Consider the following 18,750-nt stretch of genomic DNA (forward strand, 5'->3'; position numbering starts at 1 on the left):
CCAAGCTGCGAGCTGAGTCCTTCAGGGGGAGCGTGACCCCATTCAGGACCGGTGGACAAATTTCACTACCCGGACCCAGGGAACCTATCACTAGTACTTCCGTTTTCTCTGGATTCAGGCTGAGTTTGTTTTCCCTCATCCAGCCCATTACCGACTCCAAGCAGGCATTTAGAGGAGAGATGCCATCCCTAGTCACTGCATCAGTTGGAGACATAGAGAAACAGATCTGGGAGTCATCAGTGTACTGATAACACCGCGCCCCATGTCTCCGGATGATCTCGCCCAGCGGTTTCATGTAAATGTTAAATAGCATGGGGGTCAAAATAGCTCCTTGAGGGACACCAGATGTAAGTTCCCTCTTATTGGAGCAAACGTCTCCCAGCTGCACCATCTGAAATCTACCCAAGAGGTAGGAACAGAACCACTGGAGCGCAGTGCCCCCGATGCCCAACTCCCTCAGGCGTTCCAGAAGGATACCATGGTCAATGGTATCGAAAGCCGCTGCTTGGATCACTTGTATAAAAAATCTGCTTGGATCACTTGTATAAAAAGCCTGGGCGATGAAGGACTGAACTGTCATTCGTCGATTTGTGCCTTAATAACATACTCACTTCTTGGCCAAATTTAATAACCTAAGAGGTGATATCCAGATAACTATCCTCTCTGCTCCCACTATACTTTCTTTTTGCCTTCTTATTGAATCATCTTTCCATTTATTCTGAAAATCAGCTGAAAATAATGAAAAGCATGCAAACAATTTCATTTCAAACATTTATTGCTTTTAAAGTGTAAAAATCAATTGTAAAGTTAACCATAGAATTTTAAATCAGTGGCATCAAAAAAAGGGTGATGCAATACTAAGTAGACTTTAAAATAACACTTGAAAACAAGCCAGAACTTTATAATCTGCTGCTGAAGATGTGTACTCTGAAAAATACTGTGGAAAACGTATACTCTGTTTTTAATCAGCAAAGCAGTTTGTGCAGTTGATTGTCAGGTAAAATTATTTTTTCTTCCCTTTACCTTTACCTTTTCCTCCCTTTTTTTTCTGTACGTCTGGGGTTTTCTTCTCTTGTTCTGCTCGAAGGGCGGCTTCTTCAGCTGCTAGGGCTTCTAGTCTCAAACGCTCAGCTTCTAGTAGCTTAGCTCTGTATGCTTCCCGGATGCTAAGAACCCTGCCTCGTGCTTCATCTAAGGATGCCTAGCCAAAGACAAATATACCCATTGAGTGCCAAATCAGTCTTTAAGTATGTAGTAAGTGTAGATGTGGTCTCTCTTTTCTCCTCCCACTGACCCCTCATCACACTCACACCATCTCTTCAGCATTTTAAAGAGATACAGGCAAACACCACATCCTCTTTCTGCCAAAATGTAGATGTCTGAGGAGTAGTGGTGTCACAAACCCCATTAGATGTCACCTAGTGCAATCTGCACCCCCTGTACCCCCTGGTGTATAGTGTATAGAATGTAGAGGCTTGTATCTTTTTATGCCTAGAGCCCAAATAGATTTTTCTCACAAAATTATTAAGTATCTAATGAGCAGATGCATTACACTAAAGGTATTTCAAATGTGTCCTTATGGGCTGTTTGTTCATACATGTCCTAGTTTCTGTTTTTGCTATAACCACATATTGTACTTCTCCTTCCTCTTCATTATGTCAGATTTGGATAGATGACAAAAGTAAAAGTAGGGAAAAGTAAATCGATGAATTCATGGAGGAAAATACCAACTACATACAGTCTCCCAGCCCAAACAAAATTGGTTTCCATGCTCAGGAGGAGAAAGTCATCTCAGACAATTAGCAGAATTATATAGACTTACTTGAAGATCTTCATACATCTCAAAAACGTTTTGCTTTAACTGGTTCCTAGCCATGAGTTCTTTCTGTCTATGTTCCAGAACCACCTCTCGAAATTGTCTGAAGACATTGATTTCCTTTTCCTTAAGCATCTCTTGTTCTCGAATAATAGACTCATTCTTCAGCACAGGCTCAGGCAGTGTTTTTCTGAGGATAAAGATGAGATTATATAGCGCTCTTCAAAAAACTGCTATATAAGAATTTATTTTAGGACTCTCTATAGTTGTTGTTATTTTATTTTCTTATATCCCACCTTTTCCCAATATAAGGAGGCAAACAATAAATATAAAACAATACAACAACATTAAAATATATAAATATAAAATTTAAAAAGCAATTAAAACCATTTTAAGAGTTAAAACAGTTATAAATTAAAATGTAACACGTTAAAAATACAAATCTTAAAAATTTTATTGCACAACATTTAAAACCCAGCTCTTATCAGCTTAAAAGGCCTGACTGCACAAAACATCTTTTCCTGATGCTGGAAGGATAGTAGGGATGGCATCATCCTGGCCTCTCTAGGGAGGGAGATCCAAAGCTTGGGAGGAGCCACTGAGAAGGCCTCTCTCTTGTTCCCACCAAACATGCCTAAAAGGGTGGTGTGACAGAGAGAGGGGCCTGTCCAGATGATCTCAAGACTCTAGGGGGCTTATACAAGGAGATACAGTCCTTAAAATAACCTGGATCCAAGCTGTATAGGGTTTTATAGGTCAAAACCAGCACTCTGAATTGTGTCTGGAAACGGACTGGCAGCCAATGGAGCTGTCACAACAAGGGAGTTGTATGCTTCTTGTAGTCAGCTCCAGTTAACAGCCTGGCTGCAGCTCATTGAACCAGCTGAAGTTTCTGAGTACTTTTCAAAGGCAACCCCACATACAGCACATTAGAGTAATCCAAACGGGATGTAACCAAGGCATGTACCACTGTGTACCATCTCGGCCAGATGTGACTTCTTCAGGAATGGGTGCAGTTGGCACACAAGTTTTAGTGGTGCAAAATTACTCCTGAGCTTCTAGCTCTGAATCTAGAAGTACTCCCAAACTATGAATATGAGTTTACAGGGTAACCCATCTAACACAGTATGTAGACTGTATTCTACAGACTAGCACGGTTATATCTTTGAATTCTACCATCTAACACAGGATGAATCCTTGTTTCCAGATCTGTCTTCCAACTGACCAGGAGCACCTCTGTCTTGTCTAGATTAAGCTTCCATTTGTTTGCCCTCATCCAGTCAATTATACCAGCCAGACACCAGTTCGGCACAGGAACAGCTTCCTGGGAATTAGGTGGAAAGGAGTGATAGAGCTGGGTATCATCAGCATACAGGTGACACCTGTCTCCAAAGATGTCCAAAGTCTCCCAGCGGTTTCATGTAGATTGTAAAGTACAGTACATGGTGGCCAGGACTAAACCCTGAGGGACCCCACAGGCCAATGGCCAAGGAGTCAAACAGGAATCTCCTAACAACACATTCTGAGAATGCCCCTCCAAGAAAGAACAAAGCCTCTGTAAAACAGTGTCTCCAAGCCCCATCCCAGAGAGGTGACTCAGAAGGATACCATGGTTGATAGCATTGAAAGCTGCTGAGAGGACCAGTAGAACCAACAGGGACACACTTCCCCTGTCCAGTTCTTTGCATAGGTCATCCACCAAGGCGACCAAAACAGTTTGTGTTCCACAGCCAGGTCTGAAATCAGACTGACATGGACCTAGATAATCCATCTCATCTAGAAACCCCTGGAGTTGAGAAGCCACAACACACTCTAGCACCTGGCCCCAAAATGGAAGTTTGGAAACTGGCCTGTAATTTCCTAGTACAGTAGGATCCAGGGAAGGGTTTTTTTTCCCAAAAGAGGTCTTACCACAGACTCCTTTAGGTATGTTGGGACCCTGCCTTGTTGTAAAGAGGCATTAATCACTTCTCTTACCCACTCTACCAGTCCTCCTCTGGCCTGTTTAATAAGCCAAGAAGGGCAAAGGTCTAGCATACATGTAGTGGCTCTCACTTCTCCATGGATCCTGTCCACATCCTCAGGCTGTACAAATTGAAAAGTATCCATCAATATTGGACAAACAGGAGCCAAGGTTACATCCATCGAAACTGTAGCAACTCTGGTATCTAGGTCAGAGCAAATCCAGGAGATTTTAAAAGCAAAATGGTGGGCAAATTCTTTACAGCGAGCTGTTGAGTGGCTTACATTCTCCTCAGGACCAGATTGTAATAGATCCTTAACCAATTGAAACAGCTCAGCAGAATGTTTCTGTGCAGTTCAGGTGTTAGACTATGCACAAATGTGAAGACTCAATGAGTTGCTTAATATGAAGGCATAAATATAGGGTTAGATCAGCTGTTTAAAATATTTCTTAACTTTTACATTTTGAAATTTCAGTAAAAGGTATATCAGCCCAAAGTTACAATATGACACTTGCTAAAATTTACCTAATGTAGGGGGTGAGATCAAGAGGCTCCCATTCCTTCCTCTGAGTTGCTGAGCTGGCTTCAGTTGCTACTGGAGGGGACACCATTGGTTCAGAGGCAGGAGAAGCAGGTGCTGGCAAAATTATCAAAAAACCATAATTCTCATCAACGTCTTCTTCTTCATTATTGTCAGTTTGGCAAGAGAATAGTATTCCCCAAATGGGACCTTCTCTTTCTCCCAAAACTTTATTACAAAACTATCCCAAGGTGACACTGAAGGAAATATATACAGTAGTCCATTCCCTTACATGGGGGACCCATTCTGGACCACCACCACCTAACGTAAGGGAAATTCCACATAAGCTCAAGCCCCATTCAAGCCAAGAGGGCTTGGGCTCGTGGCGACATGGCAGTGCATGTGTGCCATGGGGGCTTGCGCCATTACTCTTTCTGGTGCGTGGAGCCATTTCTTCCAGCATGGCACGTATGCTGGAAGCTGCATATTTACATTTGTATATACAGTTAGCTACTGACTGTGATCCAGTTTTGTCTGCAGAATGACATGGTCAGATGGGAAGTGAAACTAGCCTTGACTACAGTAAACTCCTGATAGTTCAGTGGAAAGAAACAGATGATTAGTACTGTCAAACTGCACCTCTGGTAGACACTGCCTCTATAGTCCATGTGCAACACTGTCCATATAAGAGCCTTGGTCCCATAGCAAGTTTTAAGCCCTTTCCTTGCAGCCCTATTAGTGGATTAGTGTCTTCCCAACCCCTGAGCCGACTGAAATAAGTTAAATGCCATGCTTCCTCTGCAGTCTTTTTTCTCACTGTGTCAGAAGGATTGCCTGCAGGTTGCTGCTGGCTGTCTTTGGATTGTTTGGGCATTCAAGCTCTGATGATTGACATGTTGATGGCTGTCCTCTTGGATGCTAGGTCCTAACTGGCCTCTGAAATGGCTACAGGCTTTACTTGAATTAGTGATTGCCCTCTTACTCACTCCAGAAGGAAGGGGGCTTTTTTATATATGACACTCACCTAACATGAGAAGAAGGGGGGGGGGGGATTCCCACAAAGATGTGCAGATTGTCTTTCCTTGCTGTAGTACTAGGACTTAACTTTGGCTAGGATCCTGGCCTTAATTCTGCCTATGTGTCTATCAAAACCACAAGTTGGTCAAAGACACCCATGATTCATATTTTGTGGCTAAGAGGCACATGATTTTCCTTTCCAGGAATTCAAAACCTCTATGAAAATTCTACACCTGGAAAGCTTTCTTTTGAAGCTTTTATAGGCAAGAAGGCTTGTGTTGTGTAAGCATACACTTGCCTGTTTCTCCAGAACCCACTGCTGTGCTGGTACTTTCAGCTTCAGAGATCACGAAGCCTTTCCTCATGCATTTCTTAGCAAATTGCATGCGCTCCTGAGCAGCCTGGGGAACAGAAAAATATTATAAATAATTGGAAGAAAAGATACTGCAAGCAGTATTAATTAATTAATTATCAAGCCATTGATATCACTGAAAAAGATGCATTCAAAACTATGTGAATTTTATGTATCAACAGGGATTTATAGATTGTACATGCTTATCAATGCAATCATGAAGCTGACATAATTATCTCAAAACTGTTCTTTATTTCTATTCTATTATCCCTAAACAGTATTTATTTTCCCATTTTCATGCATTCTAAGAAGGTGTTTTCAAAGACAATAGCCCAGAAACTGGCAACTGAAGATGACTGATTCAATCCATTTTGTGGCTAGTACTGTGAACACACTTAAAACAGTAGGGTGAGCTTCAGTGGCAAGTACTGATTCTTTGGGTTGATTGTACCCAACACACACACACACACACACACACACACACACACACACTCTCTCTCTCTCTCTCTCTCTCTCTCTCTCCACTTATCTGGCTGAAATTTATCAGATGTTGTCCTCCCAAGAAGAAGCTACTGTGCCCATCCATTTCTTCCAAATTTTAAAAAATGTTATACTCATTTGCTGATTATAGTCAAAGTTGAGATATACAAATCTTCAGTTTTTGGGAAGAGACAGTCAAGTTCAGCCCTCTTGTGAATTGGCACTTGCCTAAAGCAGTCCAAAGTGAAGTGACTGGGATCAAAAATTTCTTTTTCTGTGTATGCCCTGAGTTGTTGTTCTGTAGTGAAACAGTGCAATACTGTGAAGGCTTTTTACCTACTGGAGATCCTTCTATTATCAGTGCAAATTGCCATGGCTCACCATACCTGGTAGTTAACTCTTATAAACAATTGATATGCAGCCTATGACGTTGAGAGCCAACATGGCATAGTGGTCTGAGCATTGGACTGTGCCTCAGGAGACCAGGGTTCGATTCCCACCTGACCATGAAACCCACTGGGTGATCTTGGGCAAATCACATACTCTCGGCCTCAAGGGAATGACAAATCTCCTCTGAACACATCTTGTCAAGTAAACCCCACGATAGGTTCACCCTAAGGTCATCATAAGCTGGAAACTTAGGAAACTAAAGCTCACTGTAGAATACATCCTGAAGAACTACTGCCAGAGTAGATAATACTGGGCATCATGCACAAATAGTCTGACCTGATGTAAAGCAATTTCCCATGTTACCCATTATGTTGTGACTGCTTATCTGACACCTATACACAAAAGCTCCCCACACCTCCACAGCAGCAGAAAAAAAGTCAACAGTTATAAAATTTGCCATATGTTACATGTTGTTGTTGGTGTATAACATGTAACATATGGCAAATTTTAGAATTTGGACTGAGTAGTTTAATTATTTTAATATGTGATGAAGTCTTCCCTGATGACTGGAAGATGAGTCACTGAATTAAAGCACACGTGTGGGTGAATGATTCATGTCACAACATTGAGCTGCTAGGCTTGGAATGACAGCAGCAGAAACAAAGTCAAATCAATATTTCTTCCTTATATTATGCAAGTAAAAATTGTTTAATGGTTAGCAGTTAAAAACAAACAAAAAACTTTCGATACATAAACAAAACACACAGACATTAAGACAAAATATTTTAAAATCATTTGTAAATGAGAATGGATTAGCAATGCTTACTAAACACTAGTATTAAGGTCAGTGTTTGCAATCATAGCTCTGCTGTGTTTCTGCAACAGTGTTAATGCTCAGTTAAGAATATAACTGCTGGAATGGACCAAGGGTCCATCTATTCAGCATTCTTAATCCAACAGTAACCAGCAGGATGATAGACCCCTGGAACTACACGATTAATTGTTTTGTAGATGTGATCACACAGCTACTGACAACCTGGTTCAAATCAGAAAGCAAGATAAAGGTCAGGCAAGGAAAGCAGCATCATAATGCTGAAGGAAAAAGATGAATATAAAATTAGTAGGCTAAGCTATAGGCAACTGCATTGCTAATATAATGAACCCTATTAAGAATGAACTAATATTTTAATTCTAAATCTTAGTGCAGTGCAAACTTATGTATAGTTACATAACAGGAAACAGAAGGAAAGCTAAATAATGCATTACTCCCTAATATACATTCTTAGCTTTGTAGTTTTATTATATGAGCTTATGAAAAATCCTTTAACTTACTATGAAGTTTTCAAATTTATTATCAATGTATTAGTACAAAGCAGTGGCGTGGTGCCTCTGATATCACCTGGTGTGGGTGCAGGGCTTACAAAGCAGAAGGGGTGGGTCTTCTGCAAAGGAGGTGTGGGGAGGCAGGGCTCAGTCTTGCTGTCTCCCTGCCCCTCCTTGCTGAGGCTTGGTTCTCGTCAGAGGAAAATAGAGCCTCAGCAAAGAGGGGTGGAAGGGTGTATACACACGTGCTCTCAGCAAGACTGAACCTGGCCTCCCCACACCTCCTTGCAGAAGCCCTAACGCTTTGGCCTTGCTGCAGCCCAATTCTCCTTCAAGGAAAACTGGACCATAGCAAGGAGGGGGGTTGGGGGGCAACCGGGTGTCACTCCCCTCTGAGGTGTCACCCGGTGCAGTCCGCATTCTCCACACCTGCCAGTGACACTACTGGCACAAACAGTACTTTAAAAAAAAGTTGGTGTATTGGGGTGGGTGCATGGCAGAGTAAAAAGGGCTGCAACACCTAATTTTCTGGAGCGCTGGACAGCCACAGCATATCATTCTGGCTGCCACTTGGGGGCAACTGGAAATGACAATGTGTCCACTTCTGGTTTCCTCCTAGGATATTTTAGAGGTTCTTTTGGGCTATTTGGGGATGGAGAGCCTCTGGAACAGCTTAAGGTACATACATTTTTCCACACTGTCAAGATGCTTTTCTGACTGAAAAACTACATATTTGGGTAGAATTTTGGGAGTTAGGTGCCAGGCACTTTGGAGATCCCAAGCATCAGGCTGGATCCTTCAAAGATCCACATGCAATCCCAGACATGCATGATTTATAATCCTGTTAAAGAAGACATCTTTTTCAGTCAGCAGTAAAGTCACCACAATTGCCATCATCACCAACTTGGGTTATCTTCCCAAATGAAAGAAAAGCCTAAAGTCAGCTTCAACATTTTAAATGTTGATCATGTTCAAACAATCTGTTCTCCTCAAATACAGAAACAGAAGAACAGGGTGAACAATGTATATTTTCCTATAATTTAGTAATCTAAAACTGTTTCTTGGTGCACTCTCAGCAGCAACCCCAACTCACCTAGCACTGGGATGGTATTTTTATAAGGCAAATCCTTTCCAGAAATACAGTACGCCCGCTCCATACATGGGTGCACCATATGCAGCTTCCACTTTACGCGGAAGCTGTGCTGCAATGGAATGAATGGTGTGTGTGTCTATGGCATGCGCACGCCATGCCAAACACAAGCCCCATTCACTTGTGCTTACATGGAATTTGCCTTACGCGGGGGGGGGGGGGGGTCCAGAATGGATCTCCTGCGTAAGGAGAGGCTCCACTGTATTCATTTTAAATGTTTGTGTAATAGGATAAACCACTGATACCTTGACAGCTCTTCCAGGCTCTGCAGCCTCCCATGCTTGCTTCATTGCTTTGATCTCATCTGCTCTCTCAGTGTCTTTCCTCAAATCCAGTGCTTCTACCTCATGTTGTTCTGCAACTAGACGCAAGATCCAGAAGGGCTTGTTTGGATCAGATTGCTGGAAATGAAGACACAGATCAGGACCAGAGGAGCATATAGATCTTGGATCTCTCAAAAGGATAGTGCTAATACATCCCTGAAAAGCCATGTAGTAGACAGACATTTATGTATGTCCACTTTAGTAAAACAAGTCCTCAAAATTTACCATCTCACAAATAAGCCTAGTTCACTCACATGACCTAATTGCTGCTATCATCTGAAAATATTCTTCTTGACCCTCTTGACCATGGTTTGACATTATGTTACCCTTCTACTAACATGGTTAGTAGCAGCAATACTGAGTCATGAAATCATGGATATGAAATTAAGCCACGTTTGACTTCCAGTTTTAAAATCTAGTGTCCAAGCTGGTGTTTAAGTGTACTTCCAAACACCAGTTTGGACACTAGATTTTAAAACTGGAAGTCAAACTTGGCTTAGTTCCATATCCGTGCTAACATAATGGAAAACATTATGCCAAACCATGATCAACAGGGTCAAGAAGAATTTATACATGATAGGTGGGAGCATAACTGTCACTTGCTATTTGATGTTTCTTTATTGTCTGTTTTATTGAATCATTTCCTGTATTGCTATGTATTTTATATGTATTAACCTACTAGAAAGGCCCCTTCCCCTCCACCACTCCCTTCTCCTTTTGTGTCGTGTCTTTTTAGATTGTAAGCCTGAGGGCAGGGAACCATCCAATTAAATTTACAGCGCTTTATAAATAAAGGTTAATAATAATAATAATAATAATAATAATAACAACAACAACAACCTGCATCTCCCAGTTACTAACTTATTGGTATTTTGGTGGTATTATGTCAACACCATTCCCTAATCATTTCTAGCAAATCAGTAGCCTGAAAGGGTTTCATCTTATGAAATTCCACCTTTCCTATATAGCAATGAAAAAGAAATTACTGCAAGTGGCTATTCATAAGCCTGGTACGGTCACCAATGACTGGTGTGAAATCCAGTAACTTTACAAAAAAGAACACATTTCTCTATCTTTATTTGTATGTCTCACTTGCAGTTTATTTTCTGTGGTACACAAAGGGTAACGGCAGATAAGGCACTGAAGACGTACGTTTAAGGCATTTGTGATTATTTCCACTCTTACTCTCTCTTAATATTGCCAATATGATATCTATTACAATGTCAATGAAATGGGGCACCTGAAGCACTAAGAAGAAATAAGAAAGCTAGAGGGAAGCCCAAGGAGCTCTTGTGGAAAATTACCCTATCTGGTTTATCAACAATTCTCCTGAAAAAATATGGACTGAAGCATGTAATGAAAGGTAAATGTGAATATGGATCCTACACATATGGACAAACACAACACTGCAAAAGACAGCAACACATTTCAATCTAATAAGCGGTGTCATACAGAGGTGGAAATCTTAATCTAATAAAGGCCATTGTTGGGGCAGGGGAGATGATAATAACAGTGAATTAAATATTTTTGGGCTACGTATTGGTGTGGAGAGATTTTTATTTTTATCATTGTGACATCAGTGATGCAAATAGTGGTTGGCATTAAAATTTAATTACTTCAGCAAAATTAAAAATTACATAATATGCTTTCAGACAGGGGAACATTTTGCATTCCATTCCATTACACAGTATGTGACGACAGCTACTTAGAACTGAATTATGCCACAAACCAATGTGAGTTTTAGATCTTATACTAATCGGAAAAGAAAAACAACCATCAAGAAAATATTTTTATCAAATTTCTCTCCACTCCTGGGCAGAAACTGAAGAAATACAACCAGAGAAGACAGAAAAAATATACTACATTTATTTGTACCTACCTGTGATTCTGGTCTAGTGGCCGATGGAGGCTTTTCTTTAGCTGTCTTTTCTGCTTTGTCTGTTGTTTTTTCCTTTGTTTTTCTAGTTGCTTTGGAAGAGCCAGCAGATTTTTGCCCTTCCAAGTTGCTGTGAATATCTGGACTTAGAAGTGATACATTCTCTTCATGTTTTTCAACAGGATGAGCTTCACATTGCCAGTTGAGTTTACATGACAACAATGTAAATCTCATTAATAACATTATAGGGATTAATTAACTTTCATTTAGATGAACACTATTTTCATTAAGATTGGCACTCTCCTCTGAAACATCTATGCTGGAATGTCTACTATCAGACCAGCAGAACATTGGTGCGTTGATAGTCCTTGAGGCTGCATCCAAAATCTCATGACTGGTCTTGCTCTTACATGATCTCTCCCCACTGCAACTTCCTGCACCATCTGTGCACCCACAAATCTAATCTAGAGAGTATCCCAGGCCTCCAGAACAGACTGAGGTGTATGAACAGGGAATCTCTTCCATCATTTGATGTATGTGCTGCTGGTGCACTGACACCAATTGATACTACTCATGTTTTTGGAATCTGCACTGCTAGGCATAGTTCTTGGTTGGTGCAGCCCCAAACAGATGAGCTGCTATTGCAGGTTCAATCTAATTAACACCATCAAGCAGACAGAAAACTACCAAGATGTGTTGCAATGAGCCAACAGAAGAACTTTCCATTTTGAACACAAAAGCAACATCCCAACACAGAATTACTATATTGTACATAATATATTCTTCACTTTTTCTCTTTTGGCAGTATTTTCTGCAGCTACCCACATGCAGAAAAGGATAATATAGACAAAGTTATACACATTAAGTTTTACTGATTTCAGTGGAAGAGATTATATGATTATATATATATATATATATATATATATATATATATATATATATATCTGAAATTGACAGAGGGTAAGTACTCATGAATGTGGCTTATTGTGGATGTTGGCTCTTTACCACTATCTAAATTCTACATATTTCTTTATGTTCATTGAGGATAGACTGTGTGATACTGGAGATAAAACAGCCACAAAACAAAATTTAAGCAAGAAAGTAAATGTGTGATAATTCACTTTGTTAGTTAAACTAAGCATGAAGACCAAAATCTTCTATTATGTAACTTTACATATTTTTAGCTATATAGCAGAAGTCCTAAGAAATCCTGTTAGTGAATTGCAAAGATGTGTATCGGGACATTGACACAAGTACATGGATGCCCTATCTGTATTGGACCTGTTGTGTATCATTCCCATTGTGCATCAGTCCCATTGCACAATGGTCCCATTGCCAGTTCTACTACATCAGAACATAACAGCAGCCTTCTATTTGATACAAACATAAAGAAGCTGCCCAATTCTAATTTCTACCTACATAAGTCCATTTATGAAGAGGCAACCTCCACACAAGATTCTGGCTAACATTTTTTTTTTTTTTGTATTCATTTACAGTAACTGTTCATGAAAAACATCCTTTATCTCAGGTTATAGGTAGATGGCAACTAGTGAAGTATGACTTTCATTATTTTCAAAGGAAATATGGTTAAATAATATGCCTGAGGTCAGAAGCAGTAAACACAAAATGATTAAAAGCCAAGAAATATTTTTAAAATGAAAGCAGTTGTGGTTATTTAAAAGTAAGAAAAAAAAACTATAGGGATAATATTTATGTGAAATAAATATTGATGGTATAATTCAAAGGAACAATGTGATTACATATATGATACTGTATATAATTTTATATCATTATGTTGTCATGATAAATTATGTTGGCACTGTAAATTATATACATTGAATTATTAAATTCTGAAGATTAATGCGTGCATTAGCAACTTCTCTATGGGTAATCGGTGCTAAAAAATTAATGAAGACATGTAATTCTATTTGGGTCTTCAGATATTCATGTTTTTGCTGGTTCTTTTAAACAAATTTTAGGCAGAAGTAATGATAAGACTAATGGCATAAAGATGTTTCCCTTTCTGATCTTGATTTCCTGCATTCTTCTCATGCAACAGCTGCTGCACAGGCACAAAGCCAAGCATAGAGGTGCTACATTTTACCAGGGACCATGGGAGAATCAGGGCACACAACAATAGTAACAAGATATCAGGAGGCAAAGGAAGCATGCAGATGCTTGACAATATACTTTTTTGCAAACTTATTTCTCTCTATCTATGTGTATATTGTATCCAGTACTTGTAAGATTTGTGGGAACCAGTCAAAGCAGTGCCAGATACAAAGAAATCAATTTATGAACAATGAGTGGATAGGTTTTTTGTGGGGTTTTCGGGCTATGTGGTCATGTTCTAAACAAATTTTCTTCCTGACGTTTTGCCAGCATCTGATGCTGGCGAAATGTCAGGAAGAAATCTCAGAACTTGGCCACATAGCCCAAAAACCCCACAAAAAACTATGGATGCCGGCCATAAAAGCCTTCGACTCCACAGTGAGTGGATAGCCCAGGCTCTATCTTGTTGCTGCTGCTGCTGTTTCTAAATAGCAATAAAATGCTGTTTGGCCCTCTTAGGTATGTATATGGAGGGCCATGTAGGGGCACCGTCCAGAAATCAGATTGGGCACCAGCTTTTCTTGGTGGCAGCTTGAGCCAGTACCAATAACAGAAAAAGAGAGCTAGGATGTGGCTTGGGGGGGGGGTCTTCATTCCTTACAGAAAGCTTCCCCAAAGCCTGCAAGATGGGCATTTCTGACTGGTTTTAGGTGGCTAGGTATGAAATCTAAACAATAGCAAGGGAAATGGAATTACCATTTTGAAGAGGCAGCAGAAGCATCCATTTTAGTTTGCTTTCACTGAAAAGGCTTTTTAAAAAATTTACACAATTTTGCTGCTGTTTTAAGGGGTAGCAGAGTCCACGCTACAGACCAAGATGTGAAGATAATTGTCTATGAAATCCTCCTCACACTGTCCAAAATAACTATTGCAAATATCACTTTTAAATATGTTTTGCCTGAACATGTTAATCTGGATACAAATCTACTGTAGATGGCACTGCTGTCTTATATTACAGAAGAACTGAAGCAATTTTCACATATGACAAAGGTTTCTAGAAACTGCCAAGTGACAAGTAGGTTTTGGTAATACTTTAGCACTATCTCCAAATGAAAAATCATTCTGAGTTTATATCTAGCATATTTTAAACTTTTTTTGACAGCTTCTCTCTGACAGATTTCCATGAAAATTTTTTAAAAACAAATAATGTCTTGACTCCTAAAAACAGCAAGTGGAACAGCACCTATAGAATATCACTTATAAACTTTATCAACATCTGTTTTGGGTTGAACTCTTCCCCTGACAGCTCTATCCCCCAGGATTCTCCCCATAGTCAAATATTTTCCAGAATGAAATTCAGTGCAACATTGAGGTGTTGTAGCAGTTACAATGATAAGAAGTGTCATAAATCAAGCAGACTCATCCACTGCACTGCCACCTATCGATATAAATAGAATCCTCCCTCCGTTCTCGTGGTCTTCAGACTCACATCCCTTGCTTATGAGTGCAGGACAAACAGAGAGGGAAAGAATGGGGTGCATGCCCATGCCAATATTAAAGCCAATAGGGTCTTAAATATAAGCTAAAATCTGAAATTTTCCAAAATCCAAATATTTTAATGAGTGGTTGAGATAGTAACACCTTTGCTTTTTGATGGTTCGATGTACACAAAATTTGTTTCATACACAAAATTATTGTAAAAAATTACCTTCAGGTTAAGTGTATAAGGTGTATACAAACTTAATGTTTAGACTTGGGTCCCATTCCCAAGATTACATATATGCAAATATACCAAAATCTGAAAAAAACTCCAAAATCCAAATCACTTCTGATCCCAAAAATTTTGGATAAGAGAGACTCAACTTGTAGTGGAAGTTTCTCTATATGCAATTAATTTACAAAGAACACATTTTAAACATGTAAGACACTAACTTACCTTTGATTTCATTTTTTTCTAATTCTTTTAGTGCTTGAACAAATACCATTTGACTCTCAGTAAGTGGCCAACTATTATGCAGCACTGAAGCTTGTATAATATACTTGTGAGGCTGTAAAATCCAAATAGAATATATTATTATTTCATAAATAAAGGCCATTATTATATTAGTAACATGATTTTAACAATCATAGCCATGACAGTTCAGTTGGATTCCTATGGTTAGAGGAAAGGAAGAATGAAAAAGATGGCAAAGTAGTGATGTTTCAAGAATCTGTTTGTTCTCAGTCTGTAAGAAATAACCTTATTGGCACCACTAGGCTTAATGCTTATGTTGGAATTTAGCTATCTGCTGATTGAACTGATCCTTCCTTTGCCTTGAAGACAGTGCATTTTATTTCTCTCCTTTCTCCTATTTAATTTTAAATGGTTTGATTAAGTCAGTTTGATCATTATTGCACATTACAGAGTGCCAAAAAGAGGCACCTCCCCGGCGCCTCTCTTTGCTCCGCAGGAGCGCCGCAGCAACCAAATTCTGTGGCACTGCTGCGGAGCCAAAAAGGAGCGCCCAGAAGCAGCTGCTTTTTGCGGCGCCGCTGCAATGCCACAAAGCACCAGAGTCGGTGTGGTGACGTTGCAGCTGCATCGCCCCGTTTGGAAGAGGTGCAACTGCGATGTTACCGTTACGCGCCCCGTCTGGTGGATGCGTCGCAGTCGCAACTCGTCCATGACGTATGAGGGTTGCCGGGCATGTGGGCGCTCCGCCCACCAGGCAACCCTGGCACATGACGAGGGCGCTGCAAAGGCCTATCTGTTCCGGGCCATTGTTTCATATAACATATTGATTAACATTTTTATTATGTATTTACTTTTTGATGTAAAAAAAGTCTATTGGTAAACTGTTCCTTATATTTTTGATTAAAATTTTATGTTTTTGCTTGTTCCTTTGATATTGATTGGTTATATTTATATTTCACTAATCCTCCAATGAACTCATGGCTCTCTTCTTCCTCATGTTATCCTCTGCAGGGTAGGTTAGGCTGGGAGAGAGACAGAGATCAGTTGAAGGACATCCAGTAAGTTTTATGATCCCAGTAGAGAGCTGAATCTCTGTTCTCCATGCTGGCCCATGATACAGTGGTTTCTCCACTTTCATGAACTTGACCTTTGCAAGTTTGGTTATTCGAAAGCTCTCTCCTGGCTCTGCCCATGCCTGAGACAGCTGTACTAGGTATTGGAGGAGAGGTGGGAGGGGCTCACCTTATTCACAGCTTTTTTACATTAGCAAGGGTCTTGTACCCCAAAGCCCCACAGGTGTGGAGGGCTGACTGCATTATGAAAAAATATTTGGGCACAAATCTCATAGAAGAGCAACATGCAATAAATGGCTGCTGATGGTTGTTAGATAGTGCTTTCTCCTGCATACGGCTTCATGTTTTTGTGTTCCTTGAACCAGGGCTCTGCTTTGCAGTCCATCAGCAGAGGTTTCAAACTGTAAATTCCTGAAAAGCAATCTAACTTGCAAAACATGGTTGAAAAAATACAGAGGAGAGAGGGAATCTACAGATTCAGTAGAAAGTAAAGGTCTTGCAGCTCCTGGAATGTAACTGGCATGAGAGGATATGCTGCAAAAGACTGTGGTTTGCTTCTCTGCAGCAGCCAGAGAATGTATGTGCAACAACAGGTTTGAAGGATAAACTTCTTTGTTGATATTGAGAGTTCATGCACTTATGTTCTCTGCTGTGCAAATACAGAAGCTGTTTGTTGTTAACTGCTCTTGACTTGACCCCGACTCATGGCGACCCTGGGGATGAGACATTTCCAAGAATCCCTATCCTCCACTGCTTGGCTTAGGTCCTGCAGATTCAGCCCCATAACCTTCCTATTTAAGTCTATCCATCTGGCATGTTGTCCTCCTCTCTTTCTGTTATCCACTACCTTTCCAGCATTATTGTTTTTTCTAGTGAGCCATGTCTTCTCATTATGTGGTCAAAGTACAGCAGCCTCAATTTGATCATCTTGACTTCCAGGGAGAGTCCAGTCTTGATCCATCCAAGGATCCATTTGCTTGTCTTTTTGGCTGTCCACAGTATCCTAATTCTTCTTCTCCAGTACCACGTCTCAAATGAATTGATTTTCTTTCCATCTGCTTCCTTTACTGTCCAACTCTCACATCCATACATAGTGATTGGGAATACAATGGATTGGACAATTCTAACATTAGTGCTCAGTTGTATATCTTTACAGTTTAGGAGCTTGTCTAGTTCTTTCATAGCTGCCCTGCCCATTCCTAGTCTTCTTCTTGTTTCTTTACTACACTCTCAAATTATTGTGAGTTCAAATATTTATACATCCTACCCCAATCCTTATCATTTTTTTTCTTTTGGAGCATCCAGAAGTAGTGATGTTAGTTTGTCATTTTCCATGCAATTGTACAATTTCATCTTCCATTCTGATATATCTGGAATCTCTGTCTCTTTCCATCTATTTGCATATAATATCCTGGCAGCTGTAATCATGTAATGTAATATTTTCCCAAATTCTTTCTCATATTTTTCTTCTGTCATGTCTAAATGCAAACTTTTGGATCTTTTTTCATTTTAATCTGTAGGATCTCCATTATCAGATTGTGAATCACTGTCCAGTATTTTCTTGCTTTTTCAAAAGTCCACCACATGTAGTACATGGTTCCTTTAGCTTATACTTCCAACATCTGTCCTCCGAATTTTTATAAATTTTACCTAATTTCTCAGGGGTCAGATACCATCTAAATTGAATCTTGTAATAATTCTCTTTTAGATCTGTTGATAGAGTGTATTTAATTCTTCTTTGCCAATTCTTCTCCCAATCCCTTAATTGCATATTCTCCCCAGTCTCTTGAACTCATTTGATCATGCAGTTCTTTACTAATTCACTTTCCATTTCCATTTTAAGTAATTCTTTATATAATTTAGAGATAATCTTATCATTTTCTTTGAGCAATTCAACAAACTAATTTGGTTAGGTTTGTTGAAAATCGTACCATGTTACTATCCATTTTGTATCACCGCTTGATTTGTTGGCATGAAAACCAATGTATTTCATTGCCTTCATTTTCTATTTCTTCTCTTGCCTCTATATTAAATCTCTGCTTGTTGTCCATTTTTAATACATCCACATATTTTAGCAAATTTCCTTCTGATATTTTTTTCCGTTCAATAGAAGCTTCCCTTGGAAAGATCCATAGGGGTATTTTTTGTTCCACACTCTATACAGTGCCTTCCTTAGGACATGGTTCTCAAATTCTCAGTTTGTTTTAACTTGATCATAAATTAGATAAGTGTGCCAGCTGAAGTAACTGCCTGTCACCTCTAGTTCTAAGAGTTTTTCATTTGTCAATAGTAGCCATTCTCTCAGCCAATCCAGGCAACATGCTTCATAATAAATCTTAAATAGGCCAACATAAAATTCCAGTTTAGGTTGTCAAATGCCTTTTCGGTGTCAAGGAATATTATAACTATTTTCTTGTCTATTTTTTTCTCATGATATTCAATGCTATCAACTAGATTTCT

The 18,750-nt window shown here is 39.6% G+C and overlaps 1 protein-coding gene across 1 annotated transcript in view; it reads right to left on the minus strand.

Moving 5' to 3' along the window:
• Window positions 1-844: 844 nt before the first annotated feature.
• Window positions 845-18,750, minus strand: part of ADGB (androglobin) — a 100,459-nt gene continuing 82,553 nt past the window's right edge. Inside the window, exons 29-35 of the mRNA XM_089530233.1 lie at window positions 15,200-15,311; window positions 11,215-11,399; window positions 9,258-9,413; window positions 5,616-5,718; window positions 4,306-4,417; window positions 1,823-2,006; window positions 845-1,201 (exon numbers count right to left, since the gene is read on the minus strand). Coding sequence (XP_089386359.1) covers window positions 1,004-1,201; window positions 1,823-2,006; window positions 4,306-4,417; window positions 5,616-5,718; window positions 9,258-9,413; window positions 11,215-11,399; window positions 15,200-15,311 — 1,050 coding nt within the window. The 3' untranslated portion in view covers window positions 845-1,003. The remainder of the gene's footprint in view (window positions 1,202-1,822; window positions 2,007-4,305; window positions 4,418-5,615; window positions 5,719-9,257; window positions 9,414-11,214; window positions 11,400-15,199; window positions 15,312-18,750) is intronic.

This window comes from Sceloporus occidentalis, unplaced genomic scaffold (assembly GCF_023333645.1).
Source record: "Sceloporus occidentalis isolate IW3139 unplaced genomic scaffold, rSceOcc1.0.p SCAF_6, whole genome shotgun sequence".
NCBI classification, from domain to species: Eukaryota; Metazoa; Chordata; class Lepidosauria; order Squamata; family Phrynosomatidae; genus Sceloporus; species Sceloporus occidentalis.